Raw genomic sequence first — 24,669 nt, 5'->3', positions numbered from 1 at the left:
GAGTGGGTGACTGGTCTCCAGCAGTCTTTGTGTGCCAGCAGCTTGTGGCATTTCTTCCTTGACCAGCTTCAGAGATATGCCAGTGATGTGCTTGTGTTCCTGTCTTGAATCTAGCTAATGTACCCATCACGGCATCAGCATATGAGCTAGTTGGGGGTGTAAAAAGTAGCCTCTCTGATGTTTCATCTGGGGTGTCTGAACTCTCTTCTTGAGAGCTGCTTTTGGGCTTACCTGACCATCTCAGTCAAGGGTTCTAAGTTGTGTGCAATAAATGAGTGACCACTGGGGTTAATATGAGAATTGGTTCTGGATTCCTCCTTGTGGGAGTGAGCAGCCAAATGTTGAGCACCCCACCGTCCGCCTCGGCCCTTCCTGCCCTATTGTGGGCTATAATTTTCCTGGAATCAGAGAAAGCAGGGAATGACTGAGATGGAAGTGGGTAGCAAAGTCTTTGGTTCTGGTGCATGGGGGAGAAGGTATTAAGGTGTCCTCAATGAATGAGAAGGCAGGGCTGAGGACATGCAGTGTGAGTAGTCTGGGAGGTTTGGTGGCAGTGGGGTTGTGAAGCACATGAGGCTAGATGTTGGGTGCAGCAATGAGAGTGGTAGAACCTTGGTGGTGGATGGACAGTATAGTAAGGACAGGGCAGGTGTGAGGTACCAGAGAGAAGATGATAGCACTTGCCCTGGAGGAGCAGACAATGTCATGGACCTTCTTACGGCATTGCTGGACATTCCTTCTAATAAATGAGGTTGCACTGATGCGGGTGGCAACCTCTGATCAGGTTGGGAGGGGCTGATGGTGTGGTGCCCTCTGCTGGTCCTGCAGGAAGAGGACATCCTTCCTCTACACCACTCCATTGACCAGGTCCCTGCCTGCAAAGCAGGGTGCCAATTTTCCTTTGTTTGACATGCCTGGGGAAAATGTTTGTGAATGATGCAGGGAAGTTTCAGAATGCCAATACTAATTGGGGTGCTTTTAAAAAAGGTGCAGGCACCAGGGATGTCAGTCCATTTCATGTTATACAATGAGTGGCAAGTTCTTCTGGCCATAATGAGATGGTAGAATTGGAAGAGACAAGATGGATTCCATAGGGGCATGATAGGTTTTTTTTAAGAGTAGATTTGTAGCTCAGGCTGTGGATGTTGTGGTTGGTTGGCTCACCGAGCTGGTTCGTTGTTCCCAATCGAATTGGTGGTTCTCCTTATCCATATGTACTGAGATGAGTGAGTATTGGTCGTGTTTGTTTGTTGCCAATTGATGTTTTTGTATCTTTGTGATTAATTTCCTTCCTATTTGTCCAATGTAGTGTTTGTCGCAGTCTTTGCAGGGAATCTTGTATATGACATTGGTCCTGTCCATAGTGGGTCGTGGGTCTTTGGTTTGGGTGAGCAGTTGGCGTAGGGTTGATGTGGGTTTGTGTGTTACTCTGATGCCCAGTGATCGTAGAAGTCTTGTGGTCAGTTCAGATGTGTTCCTGTTGTAAGGTAGAGTGGTGAGTGTGTTGGGCGTGTAGTATCTTCCTGGTGTCATTCATGTGATAGGCATCTTCTGACCCCGTTTTTTGGGTATCCATTGTACTTCATACTGCGTGGTAATACCTGGTTCCTGAGGCATCCACGCAAGAAGTAGAGTTGTTCGTGGGTTGCGCTCTCTCGTTTGGCATAGTTTTTCCCATTTTCTTGCCAAGGAACGACAAACCAGACTCAGGCACCTATTCAACAAGTCACCCCACTCTATCCACTCAGCCCAAGAATTCCTCAACTCCATCAAAGACATAAGGATAGACAACGAAGAGACCATGATATCGTTTGATGTCACCACCCTATTCACATCAATAGACATACCACTAGCAAGGGAAACAATGACAACACTACTGGAACAAGATCAATACCCCAGTGAAACCGTCTCCAAGGACAACATGCTCAAACTATTGGACCTATGCCTCACCACCCACCTCACTTTCAACGGCCAAACATACGAGCAAATCAATGGGACACCCATGGGATCACCTATCTCCGGACTCAGAGCAGAAGCAGTGACGCAAAGACTAGAAAGTACGGCCCTTCCACAAATCCAACCAAAACTATGGATACGCTATGTAGATGACACTTTTGTCATCATTAAATGGACCAAATTAGAGGAGACACACAAACTTATAAACAACACGCTCACCGGAATAAAATTCACCAGAGAGGAGGAGAAGAACAAACAGCTCCCATTCCTGAACGTCGTGGTAGGCGCAAGACAAATGGGGAACTGCAAAAGAAAGTACACCGAAAAGCCGCTCCCATTCCTGAACGTCATGGTACAGCGCAAGACAAATGGGGAACTGCAAAAGAAAGTACACCGAAAAGCCACACACACAGACCAGGTACTGAACTTCATCAGTAACCATCCCAGCACACACAAACGAATCTGCATGCAAACACTATTTAAAAGGGCAACAACACACTACAGCAACACGGAACTACGCCAAGAGGAAGAAGAATATCTCTTCCAGGTTTTCAAGGATAATGGATATCCAAAAAACTGGGTCAGAAGATGCCTACACGAACAACATCAGAAAGATACTACACGCTCTGACACACTCATCACACTACCCTACATCAGGAACACGTCGGAACTCACCACGAGACTCCTACGACCGCTGGGCATCAGAGTGGCACACAAGCCCACGTCAACCCTACGTCAACTGCTCACCCGAACTAAAGACCCACTCCCCACCATGGACAGGACCAATGTCATCTACAAGATCCCCTGCAGAGGTTGTGAGAAACGCTACATCGGACAAACAGGAGGGAAACTAACAACAAGAGTACATGAATACCAACTGGCTACAAAAAGACACGACCAATACTCACTGATCTCAATCCAAATAGACAAGGAGAACTACCATTTCGACTGGGACAACACCAAAATCCTGAGACAAGCTAGGCAGAGACAGGTACAAGAATTCCTAGAAGCCTGGCAGTCCACGAAGCATGCTATTAATAAACATATTGAACTCGACCCCATATACATTCCACTACAAAGGAAAACCGGAAGTGAGGCAATCCATCTCAACGGACCCCAGAGTTTAAAAACCAGGCGGGAAAACCCAACGATGCTTCATCGGAGGCTGCACTGCGGATATTACCCAGCATGGTAACGAAACATCTGCGAAACAAGAAACCAGCTCGGCAAGAACCACCAATTCGATTGGGACAACACCAGGATCCTGGGACAGGCAAAGCAGAGACAAGCATGAGAATTCCTAGAAGCCTGGTACTCCACGAAGAAAGCCATCAATAAACACATAGAGCTCGACCCCATATACACTCCATTGTGAAGGAAAACCAGAAGTGAGGAATCCAGCTCAACAGACACCAGAGGTTAAATAACAGGTGGGAAAACACAACAGCACTTCATCGGAGGCTGCACTGATGACATTACCCAGCAGGGTAACAACGAACCAGCTCGGTGAGCCAACTAACCACGGCATGATAGGTAGTTAATGAGGAGAGTATGGGATAATGCGGCAATAAATCTTGCTTGGCCTCATGGAGAGCAAACCACCATGAAACACGACACTTAGTTGAAATATTATAACATTCAGCCCATAATCACTGTTGGCAGTGCCAGTTATGTCTCCACAGGCAACTGACCTGACTAAAACATTAATGCTAGTCCATCAACCATGCAACAAGCAAGTGCTGCGAAGGAGGAATGGAGTAAGCTACATTCAAGGAAATTGTGACCATTATGCCCCTCCTGGATTTACAGGAATTTCTGTGCATATAAAGAAAACGTAAGGGTTACTCTGAGTGGGCAGGTACAGAGATTGCTGGGAAAAAATACATGAGGCAGGTCCATTGCTTGCCCGTGCATTTGGTGACCAATTGTTCAATGTCTTGCAGCAAATAATAGGCCCCCAGTTAACACAGGCCAATTCCATTTTTAAACATCTACCTGGAGTGACTAAAAACTGCCCCACCCCCAAATTTAGCAGTAACACGAACAACTGTACAGGCCTTTCTGCTGTTCAGATGCTTGACTCCCACTTTACTCTTGTAAAACAGGCACAACATATGCAAGTTGATATACTTACAAAAATATTATCCATATGTACATAATGAAATATGTAAATTACAAATGATGATACCTGTATATATCATTATGCCTTTGTTGTTCTCAGGATACTTATCCTGAATTTAAAAGAAAAATCAACAAAATTAAGCCATACCACTAAAATCTATCAATATTTTTTATAAGGCTGGCCACAAGAGAAGTGGGACCTCTCACATCCATAATGAGTTTTTTTTTAATTCATTCATGGCATCTGGGTGTCACTGGCTGGGCCAGCATTTCTTGCCCATCCTTAATTGCCATTGAGAAGGTGGTGATGAGCCAACTTTTTGAACCATGACGGGGCATGTGTGTGCAGATGTCTTTCCATGCAGGCAGAATCTAAGTAGACATGTACAGATAACGTTGATCTGATTGTTCATTTGTTTTCCAAACTCTCATATTTTCAATGTACGAGATATAAATGAGCAAATGCTTTATGAAACACAGCATTGTAAATTGCTGCAAATATTTTCCCAGAGAAGCCAGTTCCTCTGTTGGCTGGACCTTCAGCTATTGAATTGGACTTTGTTCATTTCACTTTTTATTTTTCTGATAACGCTTTTGTTCCTCCCAACTGGCTACAGTCCATACAGTCCATAGAAAATCTTTCCTTTCTTCTAATTGGGTCCACCCTGGGCTAAACTTTACTCAATGTTCCCAGGCTACTGTGATATGTCTAGAGTAATTCCCAGCCAGCTGTGACCGTACCTGCAATGTACTGCAGTCCACCCAGTCTTTCAAAGCCAATTCTAATCCACCCTGAATTGTTTCCATCCTGAATAAAAACCAAAAGAACTGCGGATGCTGTAAATCAGGAACAAAAACAGAAGTTGCTGGAAAAGCTCAGCAGGTCTGGCATCTGTGAAGAAAAAATCAGAGTTAATGTTTTGGGTCTGGTGACCCTTCCTCAGAACAGCTCTGAGGAAGGGTCACCAGACCTGAAACGTTAACTCTGACTTTTTTCTTCACAGATGCTGCCAGACTTGCTGAGCTTTTCTAGCGACTCCTGTTTTTGTTGTTGTTTTTAGTTGTTGTTTCCATCCTGATTGATTCATGGCAGGTTCACTCTCCACTCTAAACTCCTGATCAGTCCATAATGCTTTCCTAAGGCCATTTCATTTGGAGTTTTCTCAACACTGTGCAAAGTTTGACTCCTCTTCTGTATTTGACAGTGGTACTTATAATGCTGGATAAATAATCAGGCATGCTGTGGGCAGCATGATGGCTCAGTGGTTAGCACTGCTACCTCACAGTGCCAGGGACCCAGATTCAATTCCAGCCTTGGGTGACTGTCTACGTGCAGATTGTACATTCTCCGCATTTCTGTGTGGTTTTCGTCTGGGTGCTCCGGTTTCCTCCCGCTATCAAAAGATGTGCAGGATAGGTGGATTGGCCATGCTAAAATGCCGATGATGTGTAAGTTAGGTGATCAGCCATGGGAAATGCAGGGTTACAAGGAGAGGGTGGGGTGGGGAGAGGGTGGTGTCGGTCTAGGTGGGATGCTTTTCGGAGTCACTGTGGATTCAATAGGCTGAATAACCTGTTTGACACAGTAGGAATTCCATGAAATAAGATAGTGAGGAAATGGCCAGAGAGGAAATGGCTGAGGTGGCACAGTAGGGTTATGACACAGATAGAAAGCAAGGGATTGTTGAATAGCAGTGGAGAAAAATGTGTGTGAACAGCAATGAGAGGAAGAGTAAAGTAGCTTAATGACAGACAGAAAAATATGTTAAAATGTTCCAGTGTCATTCAACTTATTTAAAGTGGCAAAATGCTTGGTATTTGTTGTTCAGGCTTGGCCAAAAATGATTTTGAATAATTAAATTATTTTGGTGACATTCCCATTCCTGAAAATATCACACTAATTAGTTCCAAAGAGATGTGAAACAGTCTCAAAACAGTAGGATCTGTCAACAGGCAGATGAAAATGTATTTAAAGGAAATATTTTCATGGTTATGACCTCCTCCAGTGCTACAAGGAACAAGGGCTTGCAATAAATTTTACAGCTTTTTTTAGAGCTGCCACAGATACAATGGGTCAAGTACCTTCCTTAAAAGTTATAATCTTCTTGGACAAAAGATAGCTTAATATATAAAGAAAATATTTAGTTCAAGGTTTCAGAATTTTCTACAATTTAATTAGGTTTACATGCATACAACATTTTCTATGTCAGAATTCACACGACACCAGGTTATAGTCCAACAGGTTTATTTGAAAACACAAATTTTCGGAGCCTCAGTCCTTCGTCAGGTGTTAGTGAGAGAGGTAGTATCAGACACAGAATTTATAAGTAAAAGATCAAAGGTTCACACCATTGATGAGGATTTTCATTTTCTAAGACATGCTATGCTTTCAGTTTCATCATGTTCTCTCACTGGTAGCATGTCCGAACGGCTCACCACCTGGGAGCATCTTCTCAGTTCTTTTAGCTGCACCTTCCTTATGTTATTTCTTGAGTATGTCTTTGCTTTGTTCCAGGCTAGTATTTGTTCTGTTCACTTCTTCTGCCATTTACAAACCTGGGCTAATACTTGGCCCTGGGATCAAAAATTAGATCTTGTATTCTGTCACACAATTTCTGTTCTTCTAATCCCATAGACTGTTCAGTGGATCAAACTTTGCTCACCTTCCAGTGTTCCTGTTCAACACCAAGACACCATAATTTCCCTTAGTGAGCCTGAACTTTCTAAACTCCTACATCCCCTGCCTCACTAAGTGTTCTTGCACCCATCTAAAATGCTACTCTGAATATATCCATGTCCAAATTCATTTCACTCGTCCCATATTATAATGGACTAATGTGTTCCCAGTTCCTCAGCCCTTGTTCTGCAACTTTCACCTCTTGTTGAACTAAAATATGCCCCTGGATTGCCTTCAGTGTCAAGCCCCCTGCTTTTATCGGATACCTAGCTCCTTCCACTTGCTGTTCGAGGTGCAGCATGGATAGTTTCACTTACTACTCCAAAGTAACACAATCAGTCCACCCACCGTTCACCTTCCATCCCAATGCCCCATATGCACCAATATTCCTAACCAAGATCTACCGGTATACATCTTGTGCATCAGGATTGGGAAAGTTTGGATTCGCTAACAAGATACTTTTAACAAATCCCATCTGTCAAATATAGGCTTTGAACTACCACAGTAAAACGGTCTTTTCTGAACAAGTTCAGGAGTAGCCAGAGACCCTATAAACCAAACCTCCAAAACTGGTTTCATGGTACAAATCTCTCATGCACATCAACAACGTTGCACATTTCCGAGGAGTGACATCTCTACAAATTAATTGGCAAATTACTTGCCTTAACACAGCAAAAGGGAGGTAATCACTTGGCTCTGGGGATTTGCATTCACTAACTAAAACCAAGTGTCCTCTCCTCACCTCTGGAATTCAGTTCTTTTGTCCATGTTTGAACCAAGGCTTTAATGAGGTCAGGAAGCAAGTTGCCTTGGCAGAACCCGACCTGGTCATTTCTGGGCAAGTGCTGCTTGATAGCATTTTTCAAAACACCTTCCATCACTTTGATGATCAAGAGTAGACTGATGAGGTGGTAATTGGCTGGGTTGGATTTGTCCTACCTTTTGTGCACAGAACATCCCTGGGCAATTTTCCATATGCTGAGTAGGTGCCAGTGTTAAGGGTGTGGCAAGTTCTGGAGCAAAGTCTCCAGTACAATTGCTGGAATGTTGTCAGAGCCCACAGCCTTTGCAGCATCCAGTGCCTCCAACCATTTCTTGATATCATGTGGACTGAATCAAATTGGCTGAAGACAGTTTCTGTGACGCAATGGTCTCTCGAGGAGGCCAAAATGGATCATCTATTTAACATTACTTTCGGAAGATTGTTGTGAATGCTTTATCCTTCTCTTTTGCACTGATGTGCTGCTCTCCCCACTAATTGAAGATGGAGATATTTGTGGAGCCATCTCCTTCAGTGAGTTGTTTAATTGTCCACCACTATTCATGACTAGATAGAGCAGCCCTGCACAGTTTTGATCTGACCCATTGTTTGTAGAATCACTTAGTTCTGTCTTTCACTTGCTGCTAATGCTGTTGGGCATGCAAGCACTCTTATCTTGTAAATTCACCAGGTTGGCACTTTATTTTTAGGTGTGTTTGGTGCTGCTTCTGGCATGCCCTCCTACACTCTTGTTATGGCATAAGCCATATGATGGCAGTGGTATTTGGAAAAGAAAGAGAAAAATAATGAAGAGGAAAAGTCAATTAAAACTGAGCTTCTTGATGTAATGGTCATGGAAGTGATAAAGTTTTATGACAACAGTACAGTGAGAGGAGAGCAAAAAGGATGCAAACAAGTAATGGGCACCTACTCAAAGCATAACATAAATAGCATTGGAGATTTGGAAACAAGCAGAGTGCAACTGTTGAATTAGGCTGAGAATTCAGAGTTAGAATTGAGCACCATGTGGACAGAGATACCTAGACCGTTATTCCCTTTCCACTCTTTCCCAGAGTGAGTCTGACTTTACCTAACCGGAGCGCATGTTTGCTTTGGAGTTCAGGTTATTTATGTCAGCCAAAGGATTCCCCCAGCATTGTCCTTCAGAGGTCCCTGCAAGCAGGAATCCAAAGGCATCTTGTAATAATGGCTGACAACTGTGACTAGTTGTTGGGAAAGAACAGAAGTCCAAAAGCCACAGCCTGATTCTTGTTTGTAATTATGTAAAGGCTTACCTGCATTCTGCAATAATTGGCACCCTGTCCCCGCTCAGTTCCTCTAAAATATCCATGTCTGCGCACAAAGTGTAAGGTTTTGAGGCATTATTTTAAATATTTGTTCACCTGGCAGTCAAACAGGAAGATGTGACACACAGACTTGATTTAGCTCTCCCACTGTACTTCCATTCTATGATATTACTTAAGTTCCACTTCCATCCCATGCCCAATGAAATCTACTATGTTAGGTTTCTGTCTTTCTTTTATTTAGCTCTGCAGAACTAAACTTTACCAATTGCATGGCAAAAGAAAATCAATCCTTTATAGATAGGTTCTTGATTATCAAGGGTTACGGGGAGAAAGCAGGAGAATGGGGCTGAGGAACTTATTAGCCATGATTGAATGGCGGAGCAGACTCGATGGGCCGAATGGACTAATTTCTGCTCCTATGTCTTTTGGTCTTATTTTGCTGATGTACATTTACATAGATGATCAATATTATAACATATGCTACCTGACACCATATTCATGTTATTCTGAATCTTTCAAATTATTGTGAGCTATGGTATAAGAGATCAGCAAATCTTTATATTTTCAGATAATAATCCAGTTAGTGCATTTGGAACTGTAAAAGCTATACTTTTTAAAGAATTCTCATTTCTGACCCACAGATGCATCTATCAATATGGAAACTTGCCTTTTAAATAGCTATTAAATTCTAATTGACGTCACAATATAGTTTGGACGCTTCCTCACAGGAAGTCTATGAACACGAGTGTACAAAAAGCGATGAAAAGGAAATGGCACGGCTATGAACAAGAATTTCCAATCCTTTCTCCACCCCAGCCACTTAATTCCCCTGGAGAGGTGAAAAGGAGTGTATTTTAAAAAAAAGCTCTGGTCAATTTAAGTAAAGCTCTGGTAATTACTCTCTGACTTTGTGAAGCAAACAAAAATGATTCCAGCTACCTTGCTGCTTTTACAGCATCAAATGTACTCTCTCTGAAATGCTTTTGAAGGTTTATATGAAATTTGTGTTTACATGTTTACAGTTGTTCCGGAACTACTCATTCACTATGAATATTTCCTCACACCAAATCTAACACTGTTGATTCACTTTATATTCAAGCTTTCTAATTTTAAAAAACCCATCGGTAATAACTTACCTAACTTAGCAAGATCTTTATCCCTTCTACTTATGAATGTCTCAAACAGGTCTTCATTGAGCCTGTGTTTCTCTAATGAAAATACATTCAAATCCTGAAGCCTCATAACTGGGAGCATTAGGATGGACTACAGTATTGCTTGAGCAGCTAAGCACATTCTATGGGGCCTTGGTGTCCCTCAACATGTGTAAGATTTAAAACTCACTCCACAATTGTTCAAGACTTTGTACAATAATGTAGTTTCATATAACCTGCCTTAGCAGTAAAACCTAAAATACCACACTTGTTCTTTTAGAGCTCGCATGAAGCTAAGCAGCTACTCTGGAGATTTTCCAATAACATCCGTAATTAAGCTCAAATTTTATCTTAGGATATGGTTATTTGAACAATTTACTGGACCCCAAACTTCCTATGCATTACACAAGACAGCGAGAAAAAAGTTGAAGAAATGCTTAGAAGATTCAATAACTCATCTAAGTACTATTACGACCTGACTTCAAATAGTCTTGAGTTACATCCCAGCAGCTCTGGATCTACAAAACTTTCCGAGATGCTGAAAAGGTCCCACCAAGTGCAAATGTATAAAAACGGTGTTCAAAAAAGGTTGACAGCAAGTAGCAAGCTACAGGCCGGTCAGCCTAACAGTTGTCATTAGGAAAATGCTTCAATTCATTAGAAAGGAACTAGCATTTAGAAAATCATAATACAACTAAGCAGAGTCAGCCTGGTGTTATGAGTAGGAAATAATGTTTAACAAATTTATTAGAGCTTTTTGAGATTGTGCTGGCAGGTAAAGAGAAGTAAATGTACCACATTTGGATTTCTAAAAGCATTTGATAAAGACCCATAGCTCATCATATTGCTGGTAATATGTTACCATTGATAGAAGGTTGGCTAACTAACAGGAAATAATGAGTCAGATAGTGGAGCGCTATAGTGCTGGGGCTTGAACTATTCACAATCTATTTTAATAGCTTGTATAAAGGGAATGAATAAACATACAAATAAGTGACAAGAGTAAGCCACATGGCCCTTCAAGCCTGCTCTGCCATTCTGTAAAATCATGGCTGATCTGATTTTTAACCCAACTCAAGATTTCTATATTGCTCATCCCTGATAATTTTTCATTTCCTTGATAATCGATCTACCTCGCCCATTTAAAATTAGTTAAAGATTCCGTATCCACTGCCATTTGGGGAAAGGAATTCCAAAAACACTCAACCCTCTGAGAGAACAAATGTTTCCTCATCTCTGCTATAATTAGGTGATCCCTTGTTTTTAAACTATGACCCCTAGTCCTAGTATATTATAGCCTTCTTTCCACTATTCTTTCATGGGATGTGGGAATTGCTGGCATTTATTGCCCATCCCTAATTGCACTTGAACAAAGTGGTTTACTGGGCCATTTCAAAGGGCAGTTAAGAATCGGTCACTTTTCTCTGCGTAGGTCTAGAGTAGCATGTGGTTAGATAAAGAAAGGTTGGCAGATTTCCACCTCGAAAGGACATTAATGAAGCACATGATTTTTAAAGTTGGTGATAGGTTCAGGGTCACCATTTCTATGACAAGCTTTCAGTTCAAATTATTAACTGAATTTAGATTCCACCAGCTGCCATGATTCCATATCCACAGAGTATTAGCCTCAGCTTCTGGATTATTAGTTTGGTGACATTATTGCTACACCACCTTAGCTCCTCCCAGGTTTGCTGACAATACAAAAATGAGTAGGAAAGGAGAACACACCTGGAGTCTTCAAAGGGGTAAGGGGAGGATTAGTAAAATTGGGAAGTGATGGCCTAGTGGTATTATTGCTAGACTATTAATCTAAAGACCCTGGTAATGTTCTGGGGACCCAGGTTCACATCCTGTCATGACAGTTGGTGAAATTTGAATTCAATAAATATCTGGAATTAGGAATCTAATGATGACCGTGTTACCTAATGATGACTGTTGTCGATTGTCAAGAAAAACATATCTGGCCTTTTTGGGAAGGAAATTGCCGTCCTTACCTGATCTGGCCTAGATGTGACTCCAGACCCAAAGCAAAATGGTTGACACATCACTGCAATCTAGGCAAGTAGCAATGGGTAATAAATGCTGGCTTGGCCAGTGACATCCACATCCCATGAATGATTTAAAAAAAACATAAATGGGAAGAAATTGGCAGATGAAGTATGAGAAATGTTAGCTCATCCACTTCAGTTGGAAGAATAACAAAGTAGGATATTTAAATGGAAAGCACTGCTGACTGTTGCGCAATAAAGGAATCGAAGGTGTCCTTGTGCATGAATCATTAAAAAGTTAGCATGCAGGTACAGGAAGTAGTTGGAAAGTAATATAGAATTTGACCTTTATTGTTAGGTGAAAGCAGTATAAAAGTTGGGAAGTCTTTTGTACTGATTGGAACCATGACTAGGTGGATCTCATTGACTGAGATTCTTGATTGGGCCAGGTTAACAATCCCAATCGGGGAGTCCTGGCTGACAGGTATAAACAGGGGATGCCCCTACGGGCTCTGCTTGATACTGATTCTTTGGTAACATGGATGTTTTTCCTGGTGGTGGTATGTTAAAAAAAGTTGTTTGCACACCTGATGGTTTTCATTGTGTCTCACACCAGCACATGCACAAAAAAAATAAAAAAATATATAAACAGGGGATTCAGAAGGTCTCCTCAGTCTAGGGACTGGCTTTGAAATAACTGACAGTTATTTCACCCTTTTAACTTGTAAAGGGTTTGAGTGAGACAATATCTCCTTATTTAATTGGATTGAACCACAATTCAGAAAAGGTTCTCTGGGTTTGTCTTATGATGAGCAAGTCGAGCCTATATTCATTGAAGATCAGAAGAATGAGATGTGATCTTATTGAAGCACGTAAGATTCTGAGGGGATTTAACAGTTCAGATGCTGAGAGTATATTTCCCTATTAAGGGAATTTAAAACCAAACTTCATAGTTGCACAGAGATAGTAGGAACTGCAGATGCTGGAGAATCTGAGATAACAAGGTGTAGAGCTGGACGCGTCAGCCTTCCTGCTGCTCTGATACTGCTTGGCCTGCTGTGTTCATAGTTGCACAATCATCTTTTCTTTAAAACAGAGATGTGAAAGAATTTCTTCTCTCAAAGTGAGAAGTGTAGGCCAGGTCATTGACTATATTTCAAGGTTGAATGAGAGAGATTTTTCATCTAACAAGGAGTCAAAGGTAATTGGGTGGGCAGAGAGGTTGAAAAGACAGGATATCAGAGTTAGAGCCACAATTAGATATCAAGGTCTTATTAAATGATAGAGCAGGTTCCAGGGGTCAAATGGTCTACTCATGCTCCTATTTCTTTAGTTCTTATGTACATTCAAATAATGTGAGAAGGCACCTGATGGGGGCTTGCATCACTTGGCTTTTGTGAATTTGGAACTCGGATCAGGGACTATGTGAAATGTAATGTCTCTTTTCCACATTGCAAATGGAAAACTACTTCACTTTGACAGGAAAATAGCAAGAAAGCTGAAACTTTGTTCACATATTTACACAAGCATTTTTTGGGAGGTTACTGACAAATCTGTTAAAATTTTTTGAGGAGGTATTGCGCAAGTTAGACAAAGGAGAGCCAATGGCCATGATCTGTTTGGATTTCCAGAAGGCCTTTGACAAGATGCTGCAGAAAAGACTGCTAAATAACATAACAGCCCACAGGACAAGGTACTGGCATGGATGGAGAATTGGCTGACTGGCAGAAGGCAGAGAGTTGGGATAAAGGGGTCTTTTACAAAATGGCAGCTGGAGTTCTGCAGCGGTCTTGGGACCACAACTATTCATGTTTTATATATAAACAAACTGGACGAAGGAACTGAGGGCATTGTTGCTAAATTTATAGATGATACAAAGATAGGTGGGGGGATAGGTAGTGTTGAGGAAGCAGGGAAGCTGCAGAACTTGGACAGGCTAAGAGAGTGTGCAAAGTGGCAACGGATGGAGTACAATGTAAGAAAGTGTGAGGTCATGCACTCTGGTGGGTAAAATAGAGGCACACACTATATTCTAAATGGAGAAAGGCTTCGTTCAGGAGTCTCTTAAGATTAACGTGCAGGTTCAGTTGGCAGTTACAATGGAAAATGCGATGTTAGCATTCATTTCAAGAAGTCTAGAATAAACAGCAGAGATGTACTGCTGCAGCCATAAAAGGCTCTGGTCAGACCGCATTTGGAAGATTGAGCAGTTTTGAGCTCTGCCTCGAAGGAGGGAGTCCAGAGGAGGTTTACAAGAACGATCCTGTGGATGAAGGGCTTGTCATGTGAGGAACAGTTAAGGACTCTGGGTCTGTAATCAATGGGATTTAGAAGGATGAGGGTGGATCTGATTGAAACTTACAAAATACTGAGACCTGGATACAGTGGGTGTGGAGATCTTTCCACTAGTAGGAAAGACTAGGACCTGAGGGCATAGCCTCAGACTGAAAGGATGCCCCTTTTGAATTGAATTGAAGAGTAATTTCTTCAGCTGATGGTGATTAATTTGTGGAATGCTTTGCTACAGATACTGTGGAGTCCAAGTCATTGAATATATTTAAGACAGGCAGAGGTTCTTGATTGGTAAGGAAATCAAAGATTATGAGGGGAAAGCAGAAGAATGGGGTTGAGAAATTCATCACTAATGATCAAATGGTGGAGCATATTTGATGGGTGCAATGGCATAATTCTGCTCCTGTATCTTATGATCTTAATGCAGGAACAAGAATAGAAGAACATTGGACCATTCAGCCTGTTGAGCCTATTCCACCATTCAGTTAGATCATGATTCATGTGTAACTTGGCAAGAGCAGCATTAGATGAGTGCTTATTCTGCACATCTGCAACTCTGTGAACAATATCTTATATTTCCTAATCTGGTTTAACAAATTAAATTTTCTTGTTCATTAAGAGTGAAGTGGAATTTAAAGGTTGGGATACTTTGTTACGGTTGGCTAAGGTATTGGTGAGGTTACGTCTGGACTACTGTGCCCAGTTTTCGTCTCCTTGTTTAAGAAACTATGAAAATGCATCAGAGGCAATTTAATGAAAGTTTACTTGACTGATATGCGGGATGGGGGAAGCTGTTATGAGGAAAGTTTGACAATTTGGGAGTTTAGAAGAATGAGAGGTGGACATATTGAAACAGTATTTTGAGGGGACTTGTCATAGTGGATGTAGAAAGAATATTTCTTTTGTTGGGGAACCTAGAATTAGGGAACACAGTTTATAAATCGGGTAAACCATCTTTGGCAGATGAACAGAATTTTTTTTTCTCTTGGCAGATTGAGTCTTTGGAATTTTCTTCCCCAGAGAATGATGGAGACAGCATTGTTGAATATTTTTAAGGCAGAATTAAATAAATTCTTGATGAACAAGGGAATGAAGGGATGACAGCAAGTAGGAAAGTAGAGGGGTCATGACTAGAGCAGCCACGATCTTATTAAGTGGTGCAACATACTCAAAGGGGTCAAATCAATTTTGTATGTTTTGTTTTCAGTTTATTAACTTTATTAATGTTATACTAGTATGTTACATAATATTACTAAATTAACAAAATTACTTACATCTGACTACTGTAAATAGCTGCATCTAATCTTCTCTGTATTCTTCACACAAATGGAATGCAATGGAATGATTTCTTGGAGCTTCTGCTCCGAAGTTAAAGCTTCAGGTTGTGAAATTGTTCTTTCTTTTTATCTCTCTCCAATATATCAATATACTTTTGAAGGTAGGTTGACCAAAGTAAGACACAATATTTTAAATGTGAATTTACCAATTCATTATACAGTCTTAACAGTCTAAACCATCAGTTCTTTTGAGATCAAAGTACCTGATTGATGTTGTTGATAACAAAGTTGCACTTCCAATTCCATCTCCGTCTTTGACTCCACCACATATACAGCTATCACAAAACCTGTGAGTAATGAGCTGTTGGAGTGCTCCCTCGAACAGCATGCAATTCTTTATATAATTTTATTCATTTAATAACTTGATGCCTTACACAGAATCAGCTTAGAACTTCACTCATCACTTCAGGTTACTTGTGTTAAAACAAACTTTGAAACTCTGAAGCAAAAAATGAACTCATTTTCTCTAAAGGCATTCTTTTTTGGGCTGTAAAATTAAATTCAAAGAATTAGATTTCAAAACCTCCACCTCATTTCCTTTTACATACACTAATTTTAGCATTCATTTTAAGAAACTAAGGTCAAACATTGCAGCAGATTGTAAAATGACATTTTTATTTATAGATCCATTCAAATAATAACATGCCATTCTCATTTTTTAAGATCCATTGTTCTAATTTAATCTGTTGAAAAGTCATTTTGAAGGTTTGGAATGTACTATATCGAAATCAGGACTGTTTTTATTAGGTAATAAAAAAAACTCAGTAGTAAATGCTGAAAATACCTGGAGTGCATTTTTCTTCAAGGTTTAACCATCAAAGTAAATATATTCATAAATAATCATTGGATTTCTTAAACATTTCTAAGTACCTTCGTGTGTTTTAGTTAAGTTTCAAAGGGAAAGGTTAAATCTGTGTGGTGAAACCCTAAATGAACACATTAATTTACCTGAAGGATGTAGTATGGAATGTTAAACAACATTCTTTGTAAAACATATTGCGTTCATCACAACAAAACAAAGTTTATAATTATAAGCCAGGTAGGCACATTTTTAATAGACGTGCATATTTAAGGATGATATACCATAGAGTATAATGAATTGCTTTGTGATTCACTATATAAAATAACCTGAAATTCTGAAAGATCTGATATCACATATTATGGAACAAATATTCATAATGATGAAATGTCGTATTTGAACAAGTGCGCATCAAGAAGCCCCAGCAAAACCTGGAGTCGATGGGAATTGGTTGGAGCCATATCTCGCACAAAGGAAGATGGTTGTGGTTGTTGATCAGTCATCTTAGTTCTAAGACACTTCTGCAGGACTTATTCACTTAATGGTAAGATTCAGGGGTGTGTTGCTAAACAAAGAAACCTTGGAGTGCAGGTTTATAGTTCCTTGAAAGTAGAGTCGCAGATAGACAGGATAGTGAAGGCGGCGTTTGGTATGCTTGCCTTTATTGGTCAGTGCATTGAGTATTGGAGTTGGGAGGTCATGTTGCAGCTGTACAGGACATTGGTTACACCACTTTTAGAATATGGCGTTCAATTTTGGTCTCTTTGCTCTTGGAAGGAAGTTGTGAAACTTGAAAGGGTTCAGAAAAGATTTACAAGGATATTGCCAGGTTTACAGGGTTTGAGCTATACGGAAATGCTGAATAGACTGGGACTATTTTCCTTGGAGCGTTAGAGGCTGAGGGTTGACCTTATAGAGGTTAATAAAATCATGAGGGACATGGATAGGGTAAATAGAAAAGGTCTTCTCCCTGTGGTGGGGAAGTCCAAAATTAGAGTCCGTAGGTTTAATGTGAGAGAGGAAAGATTTAAAAAGGGACCTAAGGGGCAAAGGGTGCAAAGGGTGGTGCGTGTTTGGAATGAGCTTCCAGAGCAAGTGGTGGAAGCTGGTACAATTACAACATTTAAAAGGCATCTGGCATGGGTATATGAATAGGAAGGGTTTAGAGAGATATGGTTCAAATGCTGGCAAATGGCATTAGATTAGTGTAGTATATCTAGTTGGCATGGACGAGTTGGACCAAAGAGTCTGTTTCCACACTGTACACCTCTATGACTATTGACTCCGTAAATAGGCAACCAAAGCTCCCTGCCAATGTTCACACCTAACAGTGACCATGCCTGTGGGGCATCATCACATTGGGAATGGGATCTTAAAGCGTAGCAAACAGTAAGGTTTAACAATAAACAGAAAAGTGTCAGTAATTTCAAACTACTGTAAACCATGAAAACGTTTAAATGATTTCAGAAAAATAAACAGTAATGTTGTGTTATTGCTATTTTAATTTAATACAACTCTATTAAACGAAGACTGTTACATTTTAGATTTGGGAGCAGAAATAACGATCTTTGTCAGGGCACCGAGATGTTCTGCGTGACCTCGACTGATTCATCAGGTCTAAAGCGTTAGAGATGTACGAAGTTTTAAGAAGCTGTTAACTTATTTGTAGCGCTGTGGCAGCCAAGAGGTGGAAAAAGTACCAAGTGAGAGGAACGTGCAAGACTTAAGATGTTTACAGCCTCCTCCGTTTGGGTCTTTTTCCCCCCCCTTTCAACTTTCAAAAACGCTTAAATATTCTGAATATATGGAAATAATGTTGCGTGAGGGCAACACGCAAAGTGAGATATCTGAGGGCAAACAGGTTAATGGGGACACCCTACTGTAATGTATCACTTGACTGAGGTGGAGCTAATGAAGAGATTGTTTGGGTTGAAGAGGCAATATCGTCAGAGAGCGATGCAGAGTTGGGACAGTGAGGGAAGTTTTCACCCTGCAGGGAGTTGGTGAGTTTTTTTAAAAAAAAACTTTAAGCTTCCCCATGATTTCATCTCGGTTCAGTTTTTGTGTTTTCCGAAAGCGGCGGGGTAGGCGTATATATATATATATATATATATATATTATAATTTGGACGTGGTTCCCTAATGTGAGTCTCTGACTTTCTTGCAGATTTCGCCGCCTCCCCAGTGTAAAGCAGGTCCATGGGTTCCCCGGAGGGTGCCAAGCTGTCGGTGTGGGTATGCCAGGAGGAGAAGGTGGTGTGCGGGCTGACCAAGAGGACTAGCTGCGCCCAGGTGGTGAGAGCTCTGCTGCGGGATCACCTCGCCCATGCCGGGGACACTAGGCTGCTGCACGCCCCGCCCCGGGATTACTGCCTGGCCGAGAAGTGGAGGGGCTTCGAGAGGCTGCTGCCGCCCGCCACCAAGCTGCTCAGGCTCTGGCTGTCCTGGGGCCCGGAGCGGCGCAATGTGCGCTTCGTCCTGGTCAAGTGGGACGCCCGGCTGCCGCTGCCCGGCCTCTGGAGCGCCGAGGCCAAGGTGGTGCCGAGCAGCAGCGGCGGCGGCGAGGGTCAGCGAGGAGAGAGGCGTCCGGCCGCCCGCTCCGTGCGGGACCTGCCGCGGGACAAGCAGAGGAGGATGGTGAGGAAAGCCTTCAGGAAACTGGCCAAGATGAAGAGGCTGAGGCAGGGCCGGGAGCGCATGGAGACCCTGGTGCACCTGATCGTCTCTCAGGACCACACGATCCGCCAGCAGCTGAGCCGGCTGCGGGAGCTGGACGGCGACATCGAGCGGTTCGAGGGCCGCCTGCACTCGGAGCGGGTCCAGAGCGACGGGCAGAACTACGTGCAGGAGACCTACCTGCTGGAGGGCGGGCAGCTCCAGGAGTACCTCGAGAGGAGCGAGGCGGTTTGCCGGCTCGAGGAGGATCTCGAACGGCATCGCGAGGCCGTCCGGAGGCTGAGCGAGGAGCTCGAGCTGGAGCGCGAGCAGCTGTGCGGCGGCGGCGGCGACGACAACAACAGCGGCCCCGAGCGGCCGGAGGAGGGCAGCTCGGACAGTCTCCAGGGCGAGCTGGAGAGGAGCGCGTGCTGCGCGCGGCAGCTCGGCCGGAGTCTCGCGGACGTGCAGCGCAGGCTGCAGCAGCAGGAAGCCGCGCTGCGCGAGAAGGCGGAGGAATACGAGCGCCTGGCGCGGCAGCTGGAGTGCCTGAGCCTCGCCGAGGAGGCGGACGGCGGTGGCGGTGGTGGTGGTGAAGCGCCTGGCCCCTGCCAGGGCTCGACCAAGGGCTCCGTCAAATCTCCGCCTGAGAGCGGCTTCACCCTTTCGGAGGTGAACGACACCGACTCGGACACGGGGATCAGCTCCACTCACAGCCAGGACTCCGAATCGCCCTGTGTCGGGGTGTTTCCCGTTCCGCAAAACTATCTCTGAATCGTCCTTTGGTTAAATTCTGTTTCCTTGTGAACAAACCAGGAGGGACAGTAACGCCCCTGGGACACGACGCATGAAAGCTCCTACATATCTTTCAGATGTTAGGTGCGTCTTTTCAAAAGAAATGCCTTTAATATGTGACTTTAAATTAAATGCAGTTCGGAAATTTGTACCGTTCTGTTTCGAGGGAAGGTGAGACTTGCCCAACTGTAAACCGTTAGTAGTATTCTGAAACAAAAACAGAAATTGCTGGGAAAGTATTCAGAAATTCTGTCATTGGGTTGGTACAGCTGGTCACACATACTGGGGACAGAGATTACACAAACTCCTAAACAACCAGATAATTCCTGAACAAATTCTTCCCACCTTTTTTACGTTAAAAACAAAACAAAAAGCACTGCTAATAAAAGACAAGTGATTTACTTGTAGAAAACACAACTCTCATTCTGTTATTCAAGGAATTAGCCAACACCATTGCAGAGCAAGCGCAAATACCCCACACTGCAGTTATCCCCATTCAGAACGTCTGAAGCAACAGACTGAGAAGATTGCACTGTGAACGCACCTTTTCGTAATGCAGATCAAGGAATCTCTGGTTGTTTAGGGTGATAATAGTTTGAAGATTAATCTACAAACAGTACACCCCTCCTAACTGCACAGTTTCCTCTTACACACTTTATCTTGGACAAACACATTCAGAGGTTTGTCTAAGTTCACTGCACTACAAAATATTTTATATCATGTAACTAATGATTAATATAAGCAGAAGTGGGCTGGTGTTTCTTAGTCACAGTAAAATAAATGATTTATATTAACATGCTGACTTCTTTTTGGCTAGGTACCAAAAATGAACAATAAGTTGCTAAGACTCATTTTACTGAACAATTTAACAAATTGACATTTACTAAAGTGGGAGCAAGGTGATTATTTTGCACTGTGTGTATAGACTGTAATATGAATTGACAGGATTTTCCAGAACAAAATAAAAATGAACACTGGAAATTTTTTTAAGTGATCTCTGTAAAAACATGGATTTCACATTCACATTAGAAAGTGAAATAGAGCGTAGAACATATTATGACACACCAATAAAAATCTTATTGGTTTAAATGGGACCATTTTCCATTTTTTACAGTATTAACATCCAAAGTAAGTCTGCTGCATCTTTACCACCTGAACACAAAGCACCAGTTGTGCTGAGACCAGAAAGCAAAAGTAGGCAAAACTGCATGGTAGTAACAGACCAGGACAGCTTTCTTCTTCTTGGAATCAGTTTAACTCAAATCCTTTATTCCTGGAATTGTGTCAACCAGACTTTCCCTTGCTCATAACACCCAGGTAATGTTTAACAGTATATTGATGATGAAACTAGAGATTCCTGCCTTAACTGATTTCAGAATTTTTAAGAATGTCTAATTGTGACTATATCCATTGTATGCTGTCCTATTGTAAATCTTAACTGAAGTTGTGGTCTGAGATATGTAGCCATTTTATAGGCTCAGGTGGTTTCATTCCTTGTGAATATCTATCTTCACAATACCTTTTCCTGGATGAGCTACAACCAATACGAAAGAGCCCACTAATCCTTTAAGAATGCAGAGGAGCAGCCACACAACAGACTTGAGTACTCTGCTTGACATCCAACCAGTTTTCAGTGTTTCAGGGCTCCAAACAGCAAGATTGTCTGAGGTGGAGTATAAACCCAACACTGCCACTGTTGCAGTGAATGTTGATGATAGTGCTGTACTTGATGTCACCCTTTTATTTGGAGTTCATGTTCTAGTCTCCACTGACCAGGGCTGAATTGAATAGCATTAAAACCTTTCAGCCTTACTTTGGAGCAATGCTTCTGTTCGTCAAAGACTCAATTCTCCGATTTATGAGTAATGATTCAGATTTCCTCTATATACTGATATAAATGTGTGCATGTGTTTTAAATGGCAGCATTGCTGTTAAAAACCAGTAATTATTGCCCATCCCTAATTGTCCATGGAAGAAGTCAGTAGTGAGCACTCCCTTGACAATGACTTGCCAGGCCATTTTAGAGGCCAATGAAAAGCCAATCATCCTGCTGTGACATTGAGTCACATGTAGACCATACTAAGAAGGAAGAGCAGATTTCCTAAAGGACATTAATGAGCCATGGGTTGCTATGCTAATCCAATCATTTTTGAATGCTATCTTATCCTAAGTTTATTTAATTAATTGAATTTAAATACCCAGTTGCATAAAAGTTGCAAGCACTTAGTCTGACAGTTTGATTAAAATTGATCAATCTTCTGACGTGTTTAACTATACTAGTTCCCTTAGGAATTCAGTAGAAAGATTGTTGCTAAGGTATTTAATGTTCTTCAGTGGACGTATAAGGATGTATTTTGCAGAATTCGCTTAAAATGTGGGTAACAACATAAATTAAACAAACAAAATTTATTTCATTTGCCTTACTTCTTACAACCCATAGGCTCTGAAATTTTACGTTCATTATCATCGAAAGGTTAAAAGCAAGATATTAGGGATGCTAGAAATCTGAGGTAAAAACAGAAGATGCTGAAGGTACATAGCAGGCGTGACATCACCTGTGTGAGAGAAACAGTGAATGCTTTGAGTCCAAAGACTCTCCTCTTCCATTCCAAAGGAGAGTCTTTGGTTACCAAATGTTGGCTCTGTTTCTCTGTCCGCAGATACTGCCAGACCTGCCATCTCCAGCATTTTGTATTTAGATTACTTGCCTTATTCTTTCAGTGTTGGTAGTGACCTGCACTGTTTGGCCTTCACTTAGATGTCTCAATTTAACGAAAAACTACACCAGCAGTCTCTGTGACTGATATTACTGCACAAAAAGCCACCTTATTATTAATTGTCAAAAATATAGAGCTCACATGTGAATGAGATCGATGCAGGTCTCTGTTGTCAACAGCTAATTGACATTTTTCTTGACAACTGTCATCACCACCTATTTCCAGTAAATAGAATGTTGTATGCTGGAAAATGCAAGGAGAACATAAACTGGCAAATTACAATAAACATGTTTTAAAGTTGTTGCCAGCTTTCATAATGCATTAACTGATTTGTTAAGTTGCTCCACCTCTGCATTGTACAGTAGGAAAAATGCATTGTATATTGTTCATAGGTCTCCTGGTCTACTTCCAAATAATTATGCATGAAATGTGCCAAATGATTTCAAGAACGGTTATATTGAATCTATGGTGACACAGCAGTCAAGTCTATAGTTTGTTTTCCACGTTGGGAGATGATAAAACATATACTCAACAATATATTTCTGAGTTCTTTTTTATGATCTCTTTCATACTCAAGATGAAATTTTGTAATTCTTAAACAATAATCGTGGATTATGAAAATTTTCAGCCAAACAATTAACATAGATGGTCAGTGTGTTCCAGTATCTCTCAATTCACTTTGTCTCGATTGTAAAGAAATAGTTTTCAACAATAAAGTGGCAAAAATCTAATGCATTGACATAAGGTTTAAATAAGCTTCATTTGCAATGGACTTCAAAGTGATGGAATGTGCATTGTATTTGTCAAAAAGGTCATTTCAGTAATCTCAAAGGACAAACTATAGCAAATTTGAGAATATCTTTTGTACTAGCTAGTTACTAGTGCTTGTTTTTCCAGTTGACATGAAGCTTGCACTTCAAATGCATATTTGAATTTTTCTGTTATGGGTAAGCCAACATTTTGAACAAATTATTGCACATTAAACTTAAAATGACAATCGCCTTCCTTTCAGAGTTATAAATTTATTACACTAGACACAAGTTTCTGTAACAAATTTCTGGTTCATCTTAACAACTTCCTGTACTTAATATATTTGTTCATTGACATGCTCCAGAAAAGTTATTATGTTAAAGGAAAATTGATCATCTTGCTTAACATTCTGTGCCAACAACAGGGTAATAAAATGGAAAGGTTGTTAAGATGTTAATAAAATATTTTTGAAAGCTTCCTTGGAGCATTTTCATGCTACACCCTGTGAAGAAATCAATTATAATAAGTATGACTTTGTTGTAAAAGTTAATCAAACTCTTTTTGTATTCTGTTATTTCATGAAAATGTTACCTCCTTTTATACTTTTGTGATCAGTTTATTGAGATTTAGTTTGTACACTTGTGTAATTATGTTGCTGACTAAACAAAAATAAAACCTTCAAATAGATAAAGCATGATTTTCAGCTGTCTTTTCAATAATGTACAATGTAATTGTTCTATTATCTTTTATTGATCCATATCTTAGAAAAATGATTGTTCATATTCATTTGTTCTAAATTGTGAAATGGCAGCTGAATAAATCACCACTTATTGATACGTTCATTTTTGTTATCCTCTTATCCAAGAACAAAGAACAGTAGAGCACAGGGACATGTCCTTCAGCCCACTAAGCCTATGCCAACTCATGATATCTTTCTAAACTAAAAACCTTGAGCAATTTCACAAAAATTCTGCATAACAAAAAAAAAATGACATTTCCAGGAAATATTCTTGAAGAAAACAAATTGTTTATTGAACTTTATTCCTCTCACAACTATACGTCTAAAACTTGAAATGTTATACTGTGATTATTTACTTAATTACTCTTTGTTGAGCCATACGTGCAAACTAGCTGCCATATTTTGTGCATTATCACAGTGACTTATTGTAAGCAAAATCAATCTCAAAACCATCAACTCAAAGCATAGTCTTGAATTGATTGGAATTATTGTTTCATTGTTTTGCCTAACAATTTCTAACTTTGTATATATTTTAAAATAAACAAAACACTTCTTGTGAGATAACAAGGTGTAGAGCTGGATGAACACAGCAGGCCAAGCAGCATCAGAGGAGCAGGAAGGCTGAC

The 24,669-nt window shown here is 41.1% G+C and overlaps 1 protein-coding gene across 5 annotated transcripts in view; it reads left to right on the top strand.

The window, feature by feature from the left end:
- The window catches only part of LOC125485363 (ras association domain-containing protein 9-like), a 43,860-nt gene that overhangs the window by 16,421 nt on the left and 2,770 nt on the right, over nt 1-24,669 (top strand). For 2 of the 5 annotated variants that reach the window (XM_048607797.1, XM_048607798.1), the window contains exon 2: nt 18,555-23,956. In XM_048607797.1, the coding sequence (XP_048463754.1) occupies nt 18,587-19,816 (1,230 nt within the window). In that variant the 5' untranslated portion in view covers nt 18,555-18,586 and the 3' untranslated portion in view covers nt 19,817-23,956. Of the gene's footprint in view, nt 1-18,286; nt 18,392-18,554; nt 23,957-24,669 lie in introns of those variants that run through there. The other 3 variants (XR_007264114.1, XR_007264115.1, XM_048607796.1) reach the window with 3 other exon arrangements.

This window comes from Rhincodon typus, chromosome 18 (assembly GCF_021869965.1).
Source record: "Rhincodon typus isolate 14 chromosome 18, sRhiTyp1.1, whole genome shotgun sequence".
NCBI lineage: Eukaryota > Metazoa > Chordata > Chondrichthyes > Orectolobiformes > Rhincodontidae > Rhincodon > Rhincodon typus.
This window is presented reverse-complemented; position numbering and strand designations above follow the sequence as displayed.